The 16,875-nt window shown below is 34.9% G+C and overlaps 1 protein-coding gene across 3 annotated transcripts in view; it reads left to right on the forward strand.

The window, feature by feature from the left end:
• LOC109085012 (solute carrier family 66 member 2-like) overlaps positions 1–15,222 on the forward strand; it is a 35,615-nt gene extending 20,393 nt beyond the window's left edge. For all 3 annotated transcript variants that reach the window (XM_019099652.2, XM_042775924.1, XM_019099653.2), the window contains one exon: positions 14,705–15,222. In XM_019099652.2, the coding sequence (XP_018955197.1) occupies positions 14,705–14,912 (208 nt within the window). In that variant the 3' untranslated portion in view covers positions 14,913–15,222. The remainder of the gene's footprint in view (positions 1–14,704) is intronic.
• Positions 15,223–16,875: the final 1,653 nt, after the last annotated feature.

Consider the following 16,875-nt stretch of genomic DNA (forward strand, 5'->3'; position numbering starts at 1 on the left):
GTGTGTGCTGTAAAGACACGTCCTGTCAGTGTGACTTAGTGTGTTTGGTAGCGTCTCACACTGTGAGATGCCATCCTGTGCTCTGTTTTCCAGCATTTGAGTTTTTGTGTGTGTGTGTGTGTGTGTGTGTTTGTGTGTGTGGTGTGTGTGTAAGATTGTAATGAACTCTTTCATTATACTAAAACACCGTTCAACCGGACTGATTTGGTAGTACAGATGGGGAGCCGCCACTGGCATTATGCCAGCCTGACAAGATAAGGGCTGTTGCCTCCTGTGTGTGTGCACACGCAGGTGTGTGTGTGTGTGTGTGTGTGTGTGTGTGTGTGTGTGTGTGTGTGTGTGTGTGTGTGTGTGTGTGTGTGTATGCAAACTGGTATAGTTGTGGGTTTTAAAAAAAAAAAGAGGAAATAGAGAGGAAAGATGTAAGAAAGCCATATATATATATATATACATATATAAACACCTTTTATCTATATATGGCTGCATTTATTTGATATATATATATATACACTTCTGTTCACCAAGGCTGCATTTATTTGATCAAAAATACAGTAAAATTGTAAAAGGATATTATTTAATTATTATAATTATTATAAGCCAAATTAGGCTTAGTAAAAAAGTAAAAACATGTAAGCATAAGGCAATGAATTTTACAATGAGGCATGTATGCATTTTAATCAGTAAGTGATGATGAGCTACCGCAGTGAGCAGTTTTATAGATTTGACTTTGCATTGTTGAGGCCAGAGACCTTCAAAAACTCCCATCTGACTTAAAGACAGCTCTGTTCTGCTGCTTTATCTTGTTTATGTTCCCTGAATGTCACATTGAACCTAAAGTAATTTATGTTCACTTCCACTGCATGGGAAGCGGTCATATCAGATTCAGATCCACACAGTGTTCAGTGAAGACCCTCCACAATCTCTCACGATTTATCTCCTGGAGACAGCCTTGTATTACAAGACTAAAATGAATTATGATTTTTTTTCTTCTTTTTGTTGCTGCACTGATCAAAACAAATGGGTAAAATGTTCCATCTTATTCCCAGTCTTGTTTTTCCCCCAATCTTTTTTTTTTCTTCTTCTTTTTTGTAGTTGCTCAGCCATTGTTAGTTGTTTCAGAGTGAGCTGTTTACCTGGCAGCTGTTGCTGTGAATGAACCTCTGGCCTCATGTTACTCTATTTTGTTGAACGTTAATGAATCGCAGTGGGAGGGAAAGCAGTGACCCCCACAGCCAGCCTTATGAGGTTCACCACCAGAGTCCTGTTAGTTCGAGTTGGAGAACCCTCAGTGCCTTATTTAGTCGTGTGAATTATCTCACAGCCACCCTGCAATAGCACCCAGCTCTCGTTTCATATATGTGTTTACTGAGCAGCAGGCTGGCTGGTATCCACGGGCTGCAAACAAACCATTAAGCTGTGCGTTCCTGTAGATTTGAGGCTGGGTGAATTGAACGCTTCCACAAAATGAAGTTGCCCTTCACACTTCTGTCAGGAGAAGCTGAGCCGGACAGCAGTGTTTGTGTTGACTGCTTTATGTCGAACACCCTGTTTCTCAGGCTGTTGGTGGTGTGTTCATGCCGTTGACATCTGACACATCCTCTCAGCTAGAGACGCTCAGGCAGGACTTTTGATTGCCTTGTTGTTCACTCCTGCTACTGCCTTTGATTGCCCAAGGTCTGAGGCCTTTACAGTACACAACACTTTCTTTTATTTTACTAAACTTCACTTTTTTTATTTGTTTTGTTTAGTTTAGTTTTGTTCTCTTCTGGTTTGTTTTTGTTTTGTGATTTAATTGTTTTTTTCTTTTATGATATTATTTTTTTTTATTAATTTTTTATTTTTTTTGGTTTATTTGTTTTTTAGTTTTTGTTTTTCTGTTTTTTTTAATTTTGTTTTAGGTTTTTACTTTTTGTTTATTATCTTTTTTTTTTATCTTTTTGTTTTAATTTTTTATTTATGGGTTATTGTTTGGATGGTGGGTTTGACGTAATTTTTTTAAAACAGTCAAAAGAAGTCAAAAATTCGGGGTGGGCCCTGTGATATTAGGAAGAGAGTGGGAATTAGGGTCTGACTGAAATCTGTATAAAAAAGAATCACTAGATAGTACTTTTAACAAAAGTAAAGTAATTTTGCTCCGAGATATGGAGATAATTAATCATCACAGATGCATGAAAAATGAAATATCACTCACAAAAAGAACATTAGCAGAAGACTGAGGCCTAGCAGCAAAAACATCAGTCTTACACAAACACCATTAAATATGGGGGAAATGTTTTTTATATATATATATATATATATCTATATATATATATATATAGTATATATATATATATATATATATATATATATATATATTATTTAACTATTGCAGAATTCAAAGAGAGAGAGAGTCTTTATACATGGCCGATATTGCCTTGGGCAGGGGTCCCCAAACACGGTCCTGGAGGGCTGGTGTCCTGCAGAGTTTAGCTCCAACGCTGGCGCCTTCGAACCTTAACGAAGCGAAGCGGGGTTGGCCTCTGCGGACACCGGCACTCCAGGAACCGTAACAACATCCGCTATATGCTAGTCCACCAGTCAAGACAGGCAGCAAAATACTAACCTCATTGTTCATTAGATAGAGTTGAATTGTCACTCGTCTGCAATTAATCCAATTAATGTTGTTGATTCATAGTGGGTCCTGCCTTCTGAATGTTTGCTGTAACGAACACATATCCTTCAGGTGCTGCAAATAAAAAGGCTAAATTACAGCTCCTAATGCAGGTGTGTGAGTTTTCGTCGTGTATGTTTGAGTGATTGCAATGTATGATAAATATAAACTTGTTCTGTCGATCAGTATAATTTTTGGACTGATCATTCACAGCTTTATTATGTAATCGCGAAAAAAAACAAAAAATAAATTAATGTTTAATTACTGCTCCAACATAACCGTTTATTTCAGTTTCGACTGACTAGAACTAGCTTGAAAACTATGTTTAAAAAAAAAAGGACTCAGATGTGTGAAGTTTCGACTGACTAGAACTAGCTTGAAAACTAACTAACTGCTCCAACATAACCGTTTATTTCAGTTTCGACTGACTAGAACTAGCTTGAAAACTAACTAGAAATTAACTTATTTTCTGCTCAGTAGTGTCCCTCTCTCTCATTTCCACTTGATTTGTGTATATAGTGCATATTTAAGGTAACAATGCAATCCATAATAATATTATATTGATATAACAATATATGTAATCAGTATTGATTGAATGTGAGGGGGAAATCCTGCCCATACCGCAGCTAAAGAAATGATAAAAGCACTGCTGTGCATTTACTGAAGTGGTATTCAGGAACTGTGAATAAATTACTGAACAAATTATTGCAAAATAATAATAATATCATGGCTATAATAACGTCCTCAACAAAAAAAAAAAGAGATTGCTTTAGATAAATTTTGGTTAATATGTACATACAGTAATTTGGACACGTTACTGTTTGTAATGTTTTTGCTCATGAAGCTTGCATTTATTTAATTAAATAAAACCCAGAAAGAACAGTAATATTCAGCAAGGATGTGTTAAATTGATAAAAAGTGATAAAGACATTGTTATAAAATATTGATATATATTTTTTTTTATTTTTAACCAACGTTTTAATCATCAAAAAATCATAAAATAAATATTAAGCAGCACAACTGTTTTAAACATTGATAATAAATCATCATATTATCATGATTTATGAAAGATCATGTGACACGATTGTATTTGAAGTATAGTAAAACAGAAAAACATTATTTTAAATTGTAAAATTACCACATTTTTAAATGTGATTACTCTATTAAACTCTTATTTAAAATGGTAATAATATTTCACAATATTACTGTTTTTTTTTTCTGTATTTTTGATCAAATAAATGCACCCTTGATGAGCAGAAGAAACTTCATTCAAAAACATTAAAAATAGTAATGTGTTCAAAGATGCTAATTTTAAAATGAAATGTTGTATAAATGTATCTTAACAACCACAAAATTGTAGTTTCTCAAAATGTGTATTTACAGTATGGTTAACAAAAATAAATAAGAAAACACCTTCTTCTGTCTCCTGGATGTTAATGTGTGGGGGCTAGTGTTTCGTTGTTTGTTGTGCCAGCCAACACAGTGTTGCAGTGCTGCTGCACTTACAGTGTTTGTTGTGATTCTCTGATGAAGTTGCAGGAGTCTGGCTGTTAGGATGTTAGAATTTGTTTATACTCTATCATAGAAACCATGGCAACCCTCATCCTCTTCTATTCCTGACGGTTTCCATGGCAGATGTTAAAACTGATCACTGCTCTTTTTTATTATTATTATTTTATTTTAGCACAATTGGTTTGATGGCACGCACCAGCATTGCCCACATCCGAAACTTTCCAACTGTTCTGTATCGTTTATTTACAGTTAACCTAGTTTTTGGTTAATCTGATGGTTAATATATAAACATTAAAGTTATACAAACATTAGAGTATTCTGTTTTCTGTTTTTGGTAGTTCTAGTATGTCTTACGAAAACACATTTTCTCTGAAACATTAAATAATAAATATATATTAGTAAATAAATCTTTTTAGTTATACCTTCTCTTTTTATTCATACTCTCTGACTGTCATGCTTAAAAATCAAGGTGTCATGAGTCTTTTATCAGCTTGTACACTATCTTAAACATTATTACATTATTACACGGCTTATTACCAAATTAATAAACACGTGAGTATGAAATGTTAGTTTGATTTAAAATTATTTAAAAAAAGAATAGAGAAGAGACATGAAACTAACACTGCATTTCATTGCAATAAAATGTAAATTTTTAATTGGCTCAAACAATTTTCTTTCAGTACTTGCCATCTTTGATTACAGTTGTCTACCGTTTGAGGCATGCTTTTTGTCAGTAGGTCAGTTACGGTGCAAAGCAAGCTGTCTTGACACATAGGGATGTCAAATTTCGATTATTTCCATGATCGATCGTCGTTTAAATTAACGATCAATTAATCGATTAATCGTTAACCATAATGCTGCAAAATGCTCTATTGCAGGCACGCCCCCCCCCCCCCGTCACCGGGGCATGACAGGATGTGCCAAAGCCCCACAAACACACACACAACGCTGTCTCACTTGAATTAAAGGGGTTTTAGTCTGAATAATATGCTAGTAGCAGGATTATAAAATTGAATAGATGTGATTAAGATCATTTGATAAAATGAAGAGAGCGCGCCATACTTTTGAGGTAATTTTAGTTTGTTGACTGCTTCCTATCCCGCACGTGAGACCGCTGAAGCGCCTCTTTAAATGGTTTGCGTTTGGGTGCTCGTTGTTGTATTTTAAAACACAATTGCAACAATCACAAATGACATTATCAAACCTAATATAAAAATATAGCTGCAAGCAGCGATGGCGGGCTCAAGCCATCAGTGCAAACGCCGCCCCGGTGCCATCAGGAAAACTGTGCCCAGCGAGCACATGCATTTACAGTAACTCTATGGCAGTCTGGTTTTAAGGATTCGGCAATTAAAGGGTTAATCCAAACCATCAAGACTATGAAAGACACACACAGAGAACAATACATAATACTTTAGTAACACTTTTTTATAAGGTTTCAGTTATTAAGATTAACTAACATGAACAATAATTTATATTGCATGTCAATGTCAGTTAATAGTCAAAACTTAAAAAAAAAAAAATGTTATCTGTTAACATTAGTTAATGCACTGTGAACTAAAATCAACAAACATAAATAAATTCTGTGAAAATATATTGTTTATGTTCATTTACTAATGTTTACAAATTAGACTTATTATAAAGTGTATACTGAAACCTTTATTGATTTACACTGTGTGCACAATTATTAGGCATGTTTGATATCTGATTTTTTTTTCCAAGCACATTTTACCAATTTCCAAATGACATCAATCTTAATAACTACCATTAATTTTGTATTTAATCATTTATGAGCGATATATAATTGTTCATGAAGGCTGGAAGAGAAAAAGTCCTTATATTCAGGTGTGCAGAATGAACTTTTCAGGCTTTTTTTTACAGATGAAATGAGCCAAAAAGCGAGTTTTAAAACTCGGACTGAAAAGTCAAAAATTTATTAAAATCCCCATGAGAATTATTCAAAAACTATTGCAAATATAGAAATTGCAAAATTTCGACATGACCATTGACAAAAAAAACAAATGACTGGGACAGTGGATTTTGAAAAAAAAAAAAAAAGGTGGAGAAAAGACTACAAAGTTAACTGCAAAAGAATTAAGAATTAGAATGAGACTTTTCAGAAGAGAAGATGGAATTGAAAAATGCGCTCCCCCAACTTGCTGCCAGATTCTGGAACAGGGGTCAGGAACCTTTTTTGACCAAAAAAGCCAAAAACAATAAGACTTATATTTTTTTTTGGTTAAGAGCCATTTTTTCCAAAAGGGCATATATATATATATCTATTGTGTGTGTGCTTGGAAAAATAGCATCTGAATATCAAAGTGTCTAATAATGATGCCGGCACGCCGTGCAAAAGAATTTTTAAAGATTTTATTGATCTATAAGCATTGTGAATATATGTTTTGCCGGCATTACAGCTTGGTCTTCATCTGTGAGCTTATCTGTTTTACTGTTACATCATGAGTTGTGTAAATTCAGATAAATGTCATGTCACAGGATGTCATAGGATGTCATTTGTGTAAAATCAACAAAAATTAATAAATTCTGTGAAAATATATTTTTCATGTTCATTTACTAATGTTTACAAATTAGACCTTATTTTAAAGTGTTACTAAAACCTTTATTGATTTACACTGTGTGCACAATTATTAGGCATGTTGATATTCTGATTTTTTTTTTTCCAAGCACATTTTATATTCCAATTCCACAATGACATCAATCTTAATAACCTACCATTAATTTTGTATTTAATCATTTACTGAGTGTATATAAAATGTCCAAGAAGGCTGGGAAGAGAAAAAAACTCCTATATATTCAGGTGAATAATCATTTAAATACAAGAGTCAGTATTTAAATGAGTTTGAAATTACTTATTGGAATATATATTATTATATTATATAAACCTATGCAATTATATATATATATATATTATATATATATATATATATATATATATATATATATATATATATATATTGCATAGGTTTATAATAATAAAATATAATAATTTCAAACTCATTTAAATACTGACCTATGACAGTATTGAAATGTGTATATATATATATATATATATATATATATATATTATATATATTTATTTTTTTTTTTTACATACATATATATACATATATTCATATATATTAATATATATAATATATATATATATATATAATATATATATACACTGGAAACACACACACACACACACACACACCACACACACACATAGCCTATATTAGGGGTGTATTGATTCATCGATATGGATCGATGCATCGATAGCACCTAAAAAAAAAAAACACCTAAATAACCTTTGTAACATCAAAAACGATTAATCTATATTTAGTTGTAAACAGTGATGTCTATGCAGTTATTTACGTTTGATATATTAGGGGTGTACCGATTCATCGATATGGATCGATGGATCGAAGCACACGGTGACAATATAGATATCTGTTATATAAATAGGCAGCTTATTTGGCACTGTCTACATTTTTCACATAATGTCCGTCAACGGCTGCATTCTCGTTCAAACTCACCGATTAGGACTCGGTATAAGGCACAAGGTGAGCATATAAAACGCTCGGGATTGTTCGCGGAACATTCGAGCGCTGTGTGAGAAGTTTTCACCACACACATCTGAAGCGCGTGCATGCACACAGACAGCCGCACTCGCGAATACTAAACTGAGCTATCTTCCGCTTTTTTGTGCATGGATCAATAAATACATAATTACATCTAAATGCGCGTTTTGGGGAATATCCTAGTAAACACAGTCGGTTTAGGCATATGTCTTAACGTTTTAACAGTTCAGAAATAACAGGCATGTGTATATTAAACCCCCGTGATTGGTTCTTAAAGTGAAAAGCATAATAACTTAAATCGAATGCTGTCAAAGAAAAATACAAAATCCTCTATATATAAATTTTTTTAAGTGTTTGGAAGCTGCACTTTAAGAAATATAAGACAATTTATGTTTACTTTTTCACTGTTATTTCAATAAATCACTACGGCAAAACCGTTCAAGCTATCCAAATCCCATTCGCAATTTAAGTTCCTCCAATGTTTTGGCATCATACACTAGACAAGTTTTGGGTGTGTATACTGTAATTCTCCTCTGAGCAGTATGCATTAATTCACAGCTATATTTTTTTTCCAAAAATCCATATTCAAATCAATATAAACTGACTTCCTGTTCACTCGTAGCTGATGACTGTGAATTAGAAAGTTGTCCGTCTTGATCAAGAACAATTATATGTACTGAGTTTGGTGCCTGTAGCTAAAACTAACCCCCTCACTTTTGACAAAAGGTGGCGCTATAGAGTGGCTCCTCCACGCCCTTTCATGAGCTTTTGCCATTGTACTAGCTATCATTAATACTGATATGTGTTCTGAGTTTTTTAATTGTAATTCTGAGCATGTGTTATCTGCCTCAAAATCACCAGAACAGAATATTCAATTTTGACACGTTGCCATGGCAACACTATATTAGATATCAATATCCCCCAAAAGAGATTTACATGGGCCGTGTTTTGTCATTATTCTGATGAAGTTTGAAGCAAATCTCGAGTAAAAATAAGATGCTGAATTCAAAGCATTTTTGAAAATGACACATTCTTCCTGCTGCCAGTTGGTGGCGCTATAACTTTGACTCCTAATAGTAACATGTATTATGCGATCGGCATCATACAACCCAAACAATCCGATGAAGTTTGATCAAAACTCAGGCAATGTATGTGGATGTTATTAGACATTTCCTGTTTCCTCATTTTTTTTTTTTGCCCTAATTTCAACGCCTCGCCATGGGCAAACCTTTCGAGATATCAAAAATCCCCTGGCAATTTTGCATCCCCAATGTCTTGACATCATGTTCTCTGAGTTTCAAGGCAAACCGGTTTGAAAGAAAGAGTACCTCAGCAGGAGTATATCAAATTCCCCCCGAGCATGACTTTTTTTAAACACAGCCTTGAATATACCTCACTTCCTGTTGGGCGGAGCCTTATGACATAGAGCGCGAAAGTTGTTCGGCTCAATGAGATCTATAGTGTACAGAGTTTCATATAAATATAAATGCAAGTATGGTGTGAGCTATGGTTCAAGATTTCTGAATTTGTTCCAGGGGGGCCGCTGTCTCGCCTTGCGCCCCCCCTAGAGTCCCTGTGCCACAACACCGGGGGGGTCCCAGCCTCTGCGCCGTCCTGATGGGCCGCAGGTTCCAATGTGTGTGCCAATTTGCAAGAGTTTTTGAGTATGTTAAGGAAAGGCCCCAAAACCCCCCCCCCAGGAGGGTTTAAGGAAAAATAAAAAAAAAATAATAAGAATAACTCCTTAGGAAAAACAATAGGGGGGCTCTTCGCCCCTTCGGGCTTGAGCCCTAATTATCCCCAAACGGAACTGGTGGCGCGCGGTGTGGCTGCGCTGCACCCATTAAGGCGTGAACTCTACATCGGCGCTGCGGCGCTGGCAGCAAAAACACTGTTGCTCACATTAATTTGATCCTGCTGGATTCTGTCCTATAAAATGTCAGATTTTTTTTTTTTATTTTTGCATTCGGTAGGCCTGTTTGTTTTTTTTAAAAATCCCTCCGGCATAAAGTGCATTAGATAGTGACAGTGCATGTGTGCAGACAATGACGAGCGAGGCGCTCATAGGGCTTTGGCTAGATTTATTTGGAGGTTATTGCTCATGTCTCATTCGGCACAAAATCCAAATGTTTCCATATTTGCAATGTATTTGAATAATTAAATATTATTTATAATTTTAACTAGGCTTGTACGCATTCGCATATAGACGGAAAAGATCATCCTCTTCATATGAGCATAATTTGATAATGCAATAACAGCAGAGTGAACCGGTTAATAAGGTCTATTTTTAAAAATGACCAGTGTGTAACCTTTTAAATGTTTAGTTGACTATTTTATTTTATTTTGATAATGAACAGACTGCGATTGTAAGTTTGAATCGCTAGAAATATATACGTGTGCAGCAGGCTCCGGCGCGATCGAAACAGCTGAGACATTAAAAAAAAAAAAAAAAAAAAAAAAAAACTTTTCCGCAAAAAGTGTTTACCTTTCATTTGTGCGCACACTCACTAAAAACAGAAGATTTGTGCTCTTGTAAAATAAAGCAAACGAACAGAATGTGTTGTCCATCCTTTTTTTCCCGTGAACTTATGGAGCGCCGCCACACATCTGTTATCCTCTTCCGTATATCCGTTAATTATTTTGAAGTCGGATTTATTTCGCCATATTTAAAACAAAAAAAAAAGAAGGTATTTTTTATGTTGGGCCTATTACTTATATAGGCTATAAATTTGCCTTAACGCATCATATTTTGTCCCAGGGCATGAGAACCTGTTGGCACTAGTGAGGTCCATGCAGCAGAAACTTTAGTGACATCACTGAATGTTCGGGGAAAAACGTATTTTCAGTGTCGGTCACAGCGCCTTTTAATCTCTGTTTTGAATCCAGCAATTATTTATTTACAAATTATAAACGCTCCTGATTATGACAAGTGTGGTCATATAAAAAGCTTTTTTTATTAGAGGAATAATAGGAAAATGTTTAGATCGTGACCATCGCTCTGGATGCGCTCGAGACCCATAGCCTTTATTTAACGCGGCTTGTGTTCTGGTTTGGCTTGCCGGTTAGTCACGAAACCGAATTTCCCCACAAATTCAATAACATATAGCTGTCCAGGCATTGTTTTCTTTTCCTAAATCTTCACAGTTCCTCTCACCGCTTCGCAGGTTTATTTTATTATCTTTCACTTTGTAATCACTGTTTTCGCATCTCTTACTGTGGTAAACATGGGAAGGGAAATTAAAGATTTCATGACTTAGGAAATTCGTTAGATTTTTATTAGTTTGTTCCCTTATTTAGTTTAAATCATGGGTTATTTAGGGAACAAAAATTAATGAAAACATGGACAATAATGCCACAAATTTAATAAGTCGTAGGAACGAATTAACAAGCAATAGGATAGCCTTCTGTCCGGTGTCCCGCAGCCCTGCAAAGCGCATGATATGCTTTTTAATGTGAAGAACTTTTATGTTGTTTCTATTTTAATAGGTAGGCTACTTTAAAGTTTAGTTTAATCGTTTACTGTTAAAAGCTTAATTTGTACATTGTGAATGAATGATGATGCTTTTTACTGCTACCTTCACCGTCACTCACAGCGCTCGCACGTGTTCTGCGCATGAGCCGCACACGCAGCCCAAACATTATAAAGCGGTTAAACGACCACCGACAGCCTTAATCGATTTGCAAACTGCTTATCGACAATTAATCGATCCGTCGATTAATCGTTTGTTTGTTTTGTCATGGTTTTTGTTTTTTTTTGTCAGTAGGTCAGCTACGGTGCAAAGCAAGCTGTCTTGACACAACGTAAAGTATATAATAAAGTAATTAATAACATTATTTTGTTTTTTTGTTTGTTTTGTCATGGTTTTTGTTTTGTCATGGTTTTTGTTTTGTTTTGTCATGTTTTTTTGTGTTGTGTGTCTTTGTCTTGTTTTGATGTGCTTTTCATTTTGTTATGGTTTTTATTTGGTGTTTTTGTTTTGTTTAGTTTGTTTTTGTTTCGTTTACTTTGTAAGCGGAAAAGAGTAGATTCAGTGCTTCAAATGAAAATCTAAACACTCAGTATTACAGTGTTTGCAAAGTTTGTGTATGCAGTTTTATGTTGTCTACAATATGAGGCATGCTTTGCGTCAGTGGTGCAACTATGGTGCGAAACAAGCCATCCATCGACTCCTGAGCGTTAGAGGGGTTTAGGAAGTATGTTGGGAAACAATCTTTATTTTTTCCAGTGGTTTGGTGTCGCTAGTGTGGTAAACGTCCATATTTCACCTTTAATGATGTAACTGATCGTGACCCTGTGCACATCGTCGCTCACACTCATTAAACTGTGCTGTTGTGTGGAGTGTGGAGTGGTTTATTACTGCATCACAGGGACGATCGCTGTGGCCCGGCGGCACTGAGAGCACTCTTTCATCTCTTTAAGCTCTCAGTGGCCTTTTATCAGATGCCGTGGATCAGGCCCGCTCTCAGCTCTGCTTTGAGTGTAACACAGAGCCAAATAAAGAAGAGAAAACAGTGTTTACCTCGGCTGGCTGCAGCCCCACCTGACTCCATTTCTTTATGGGCAAGAAAAGATTTGTTCAGTCTTTTGTACTCTCTGTTTTCTTTTCTCCAGCTTTCTTTTGTTCTTCACACCCAGCTGTTTAGTCTACTCATCCTTTTGAGACTGTTGCTTGAAAAGTACTCTGTATCTGAGTCTTTGCATTCGATTTTCAAACTCTACTAGGTTTCAGTGTGCACATACCCAATCATTCAAAAGTTTAGTGGTCGGTATGATTTTTTTTTGTCGGTATGAAAGTCTTCGTCTCACCAAGGCAGCGTTTAGATTTTGATGAAAAATTCAGTAAAATTATGAAATATTTTTACAATTTAAAATAACTGTTTTCTTTTTGAATGTAATTTAATTTGTATTTATTCGTTTAATGCAAAGCTGAATTTTCAGCAACCGTTACTTCAGGCTTCAGTGTCACAAAAACCTCTTTTGCAACATTATTGTCTGACCAATGTTTTTTTTTTGTTTGTTTTATGGATGGTCAATAATGATAACTTAGAGAGCAGGGTGACCAGTGGCTAATATTATGTGATATTATACCATTAAATTTAAATAACATGCATAACAGTTGCTGCAATGAAATGTAGATTTCTTTAGATTAGAAATAATTGTAAAATTAGTCAACATGAAAAAAATTATTTGCATTTGATAAACATCTGTAAAATAAACAGATGTTTGCCTTCGCAACATCTTGATTCTGTAATCCTATTAGTTATAGTGTTTTTCACAAATCAAGAAATTTAAATAAAATGTTAAAAACATGAATAAAAAGGAAGAGAACAGTAAGTGTGCTCAGAAAGTGTCACGTTTTCTAAAATAAAGACCAGGTAACACTAATTTTACATGCATTGTAGTACACAGTGACATATGACACGAATATCAAGGCGACTAAGTGCAGCACTGATTGAAATCAAGGGTTTAAAGAGGACACTCATGTCTACATTCAAGTGCTGTCAAAATAAAAGTCCCAAAACTGCCAAATGCCAAATATATTAGTTTTGGTGATATACTGATTAAGCTTTATTATACATGTCTTTACAGTCACTTTTGAACAGTTTAAAGTCTCCTTGCTAAATAAAATGATTAATTTTCCATATATGTATACACAATGTAATTACCAGGTAGGGCGACTTCTTGCATCAACATCTGTTGTTGCCTGCAGAAAAACAAATCTAGTCCTAACTTCTGTCCCTAAACTCAACACCATCCCAAAGCCTGTCTCTAATCCTGACTCCCAGCTTTCCCTGAATTCAGTTCATCTGATTGACAGGTTAACAGGAATATTGTTACAGTAACAAATACGACTTGGTCAAATTGCATTCACTCATGTTAATGTCAACACACACCATCATACATTCAGACTGTTTATTGACATTTAATTCACAGCAAAAAAAGAAATCCAAAACTCCAAAAAGAAATAAATCCAAATGCTAAAAACAATAAATTCTGTGAAGTTGGAATTAGAACGCTGTATTCTGGGAATTCTAGAAGTAAGATGCACAGCTTGAATAATTTATTTGTTTATTACGAAACAGCAATGGAGGAACAGCTTTATTCAGGTGGAATTAGTTTTACCCCAATCAAATAGTGTGTGTGTGTGTGTGTGTGTGTGTGTAGTACACACACTGAAATCCCTCTTTCATTCTGCGGCTGGAATTGAAAAGTTCTGCGTAAAGTTGCTGATGCACCAAATATTGGCAGAGCAAAGGAAGTTTGTTTATTCTTCTTCCTAAAAATGTGAGTCATTCTCAGTGTTTGAAAAGGTTTACACCAAGGTTTCTGCACTTGAGGAGAAATCTTTAAGCTATCATTCACCCAGTAAGCACTCTTCTCACCCTCATGTAATAACAAAAAACCCTTCCTCCACTATCTTAAACAAAACAAAAAAAAAAGATGACAAGAAGAAGCACTATTTTTCCCTTTATTAATTGATTAAAGTGAGTGGGACTGTCAAGCTCCAAAATGACATTGCAGCATAAAAATATGCATGAGAAATACCGAGTCTTCTGATGCCATATCATAGATTCAGTTGAGGAAATTGAATTAGTTTTGCATTCATGTGAAAAGTAGTGATGTTCCAGTTGATGAACAGACCAGGCTTTCAAATCTGATCTTTTTAGCGATTCAGTATTTGAATGATTCTTGTCACAAATCTGAATCAGACTGGAACTCAGTGATCCGGTTTTGAAGTTTAACAGCTCATTTGAGGGGAATATTCCCTTGTGAAATAGTACACTTTAGCTTACTTTTAAAAACTACTTATTACAGAAATAAAATGCTTAAAAAATGAACTTTTCTCACTACTCACAACTCTAAAAAAAATCAAAAATTAAAACCCTCTCTCTCTCACTTACCCTCACTCTAACAACACTCTCTGACTCTCACTCTCTCTCGCACTTCCTGTCCCTCCAGTATTAAGATGGTGTTGATGTGGACCAGTGGAGACACTTTCAAGACCGGCTACTTCCTGTTGACTCAGGCTCCCGTGCAGTTCTGGATCTGCGGCCTCCTTCAGGTGTGCGTGGACTTCGCCATTCTCTTCCAAGTGTACTACTACAGCCGCTACCCACAGAAACCCATCTCACACACCACACACACCACCAGCGCCAAGGCCCTATGAAACACCCTCGCTTCACACAATGTGCTCAGATCTATATTACGATGCATACATCTGCATACATACAAGATCTTTATACAGTGGCCCCAAAATGTATTTGGGTACTTAAGTCTCACGTAAATATGATGCTAGATCTTTTCTGACAATTGACTTTTTGTGCTTCTTTTATCTTTTCTTAAAATGAATGCCACATTTTTTATGTTTTATGTAACACTCAGGCCATCTAAGATGTAGATGAGTTTGTTTCTTCATGGGAACAGATTTGTATAAATGTGGCATTGCATCACTTGCTCACCAGTGGATGCTCTGCAGTGAATGGGTGCCGTCAGAACAAAATTACAAACAAAACATAAAAAAAAAAAAAAAAACAACCCACAAGTAATCCACACCACTCCAGTCCATCATTTAATGTCTTGTGAAGTGAAAAGCTGCACGTTTGTAAGAAACAAATCCATCATTAAGACTTTCTAACTTTAAACCATTGCTTCCGGTTGAAATACGAGTGCATACTCCATATTATTGTCCTCTCACATCAAAATCCACCTACATATTTGTTTTGAACTGTTTTTGCTTGTAAACACTGTTTGATCTGTGCATATTTCTCTCCTGATTCAGAAGAGATGACTTTTTCACTGAAATGCAATATTATGGATGGAGGATTTGTATTTTATTTGGTTTGATGTTAAATATAACTGATGGACTGAAGTGGTGTGTATTATTGTGATGTTATTATCAGCTGTTTGGACTCTCATTCTGACGGCACCCATTCACTTTAGAGGATCTACTTGTGAGCAATGCTACATTTCTCCAAATCTGTTCTGATGAAGAAACAAACTCATCTACCTCTTGGATGTCCTGAGGGTGAGCACATTACCATCAAATATACATTTTTGACAACCTATGAACAATACTAATCATTTGCCACTGTATAAATATACATTGAACCAACCTTTACATGCAATATCATAAAGATATGCAGTTATATTTACACATGTGCATACATAATACACAAGCTAGCCCAAGGTAGTCATTATGCTTATGAAAACATTTGCCTTACAGACTCTCAGAATGATCTGAAATGTATCTGCCATCAGATGGATGAATGTAAAAGCTTTTGTTATAAGAGATTAATACAGTAAATGTCGTTTTATTTGGAGAAGACTGGTTTTACCTCAGTAGCCTGCTGTAGTGTTTCACGCAGTGAAGGCCAAATGAAGAGCACGGGAACAGCCCTGTGTCTTTTTGAACCAAAAAAAGAAAGAAAATCACCCTCTCTCCTTTTGGTATTTAGGAGACAATCCTCATATAGTTCATAAATGACTTGATGGAAGTGTCTTCCCCAAATGTTATTTTTGGAGATATGCATACAGTAGCAATCCAAGTTCATTTACATGCAATCGTTTCAGTTAGTATGACAAAATATTAAGTCACTGGATTCATATACTGACTTTGATCTCTTAAAGAAAGTTTGACTTAAAGTACAGTATTTACATCATATTTGGCTTTAATTTAAAGATTTATGACTTCAAGACCAAGTGCTTCAAACATCCAGTCATCCATCAGTCCTGAATATACACTGCAACAAAAAAATCTCTTTCTTCAACAGTATTTGTCATTTCCAGTAAAAAGGTTTTATGTATCTTATAAAAGTTTATATATCTTTATTATTATTATTATTATTATTAGTTTTAACATGCTTAAAGATTGATGTATGGTTTAATTTTATTTCTTTATTTATTTATTTTATTATTTGACAAGACAATTACTTTTGTAAGAAAACTATTTTTTACCTGCAGATCCTTAAAATAGGAACTATTTACATACATTAAAGACTATATATATATATGATACACGTTATCACGTTTTGGCTTATGCTTAAAGATTTATACTTTCTTTTTATCTTTTTTTTCTTTTTTTTCAAATGTTGGTGAATATATCTTTTCGCATATATATATTTTTAAATAGA

This window comes from Cyprinus carpio, chromosome A19 (assembly GCF_018340385.1).
Source record: "Cyprinus carpio isolate SPL01 chromosome A19, ASM1834038v1, whole genome shotgun sequence".
NCBI classification, from domain to species: Eukaryota; Metazoa; Chordata; class Actinopteri; order Cypriniformes; family Cyprinidae; genus Cyprinus; species Cyprinus carpio.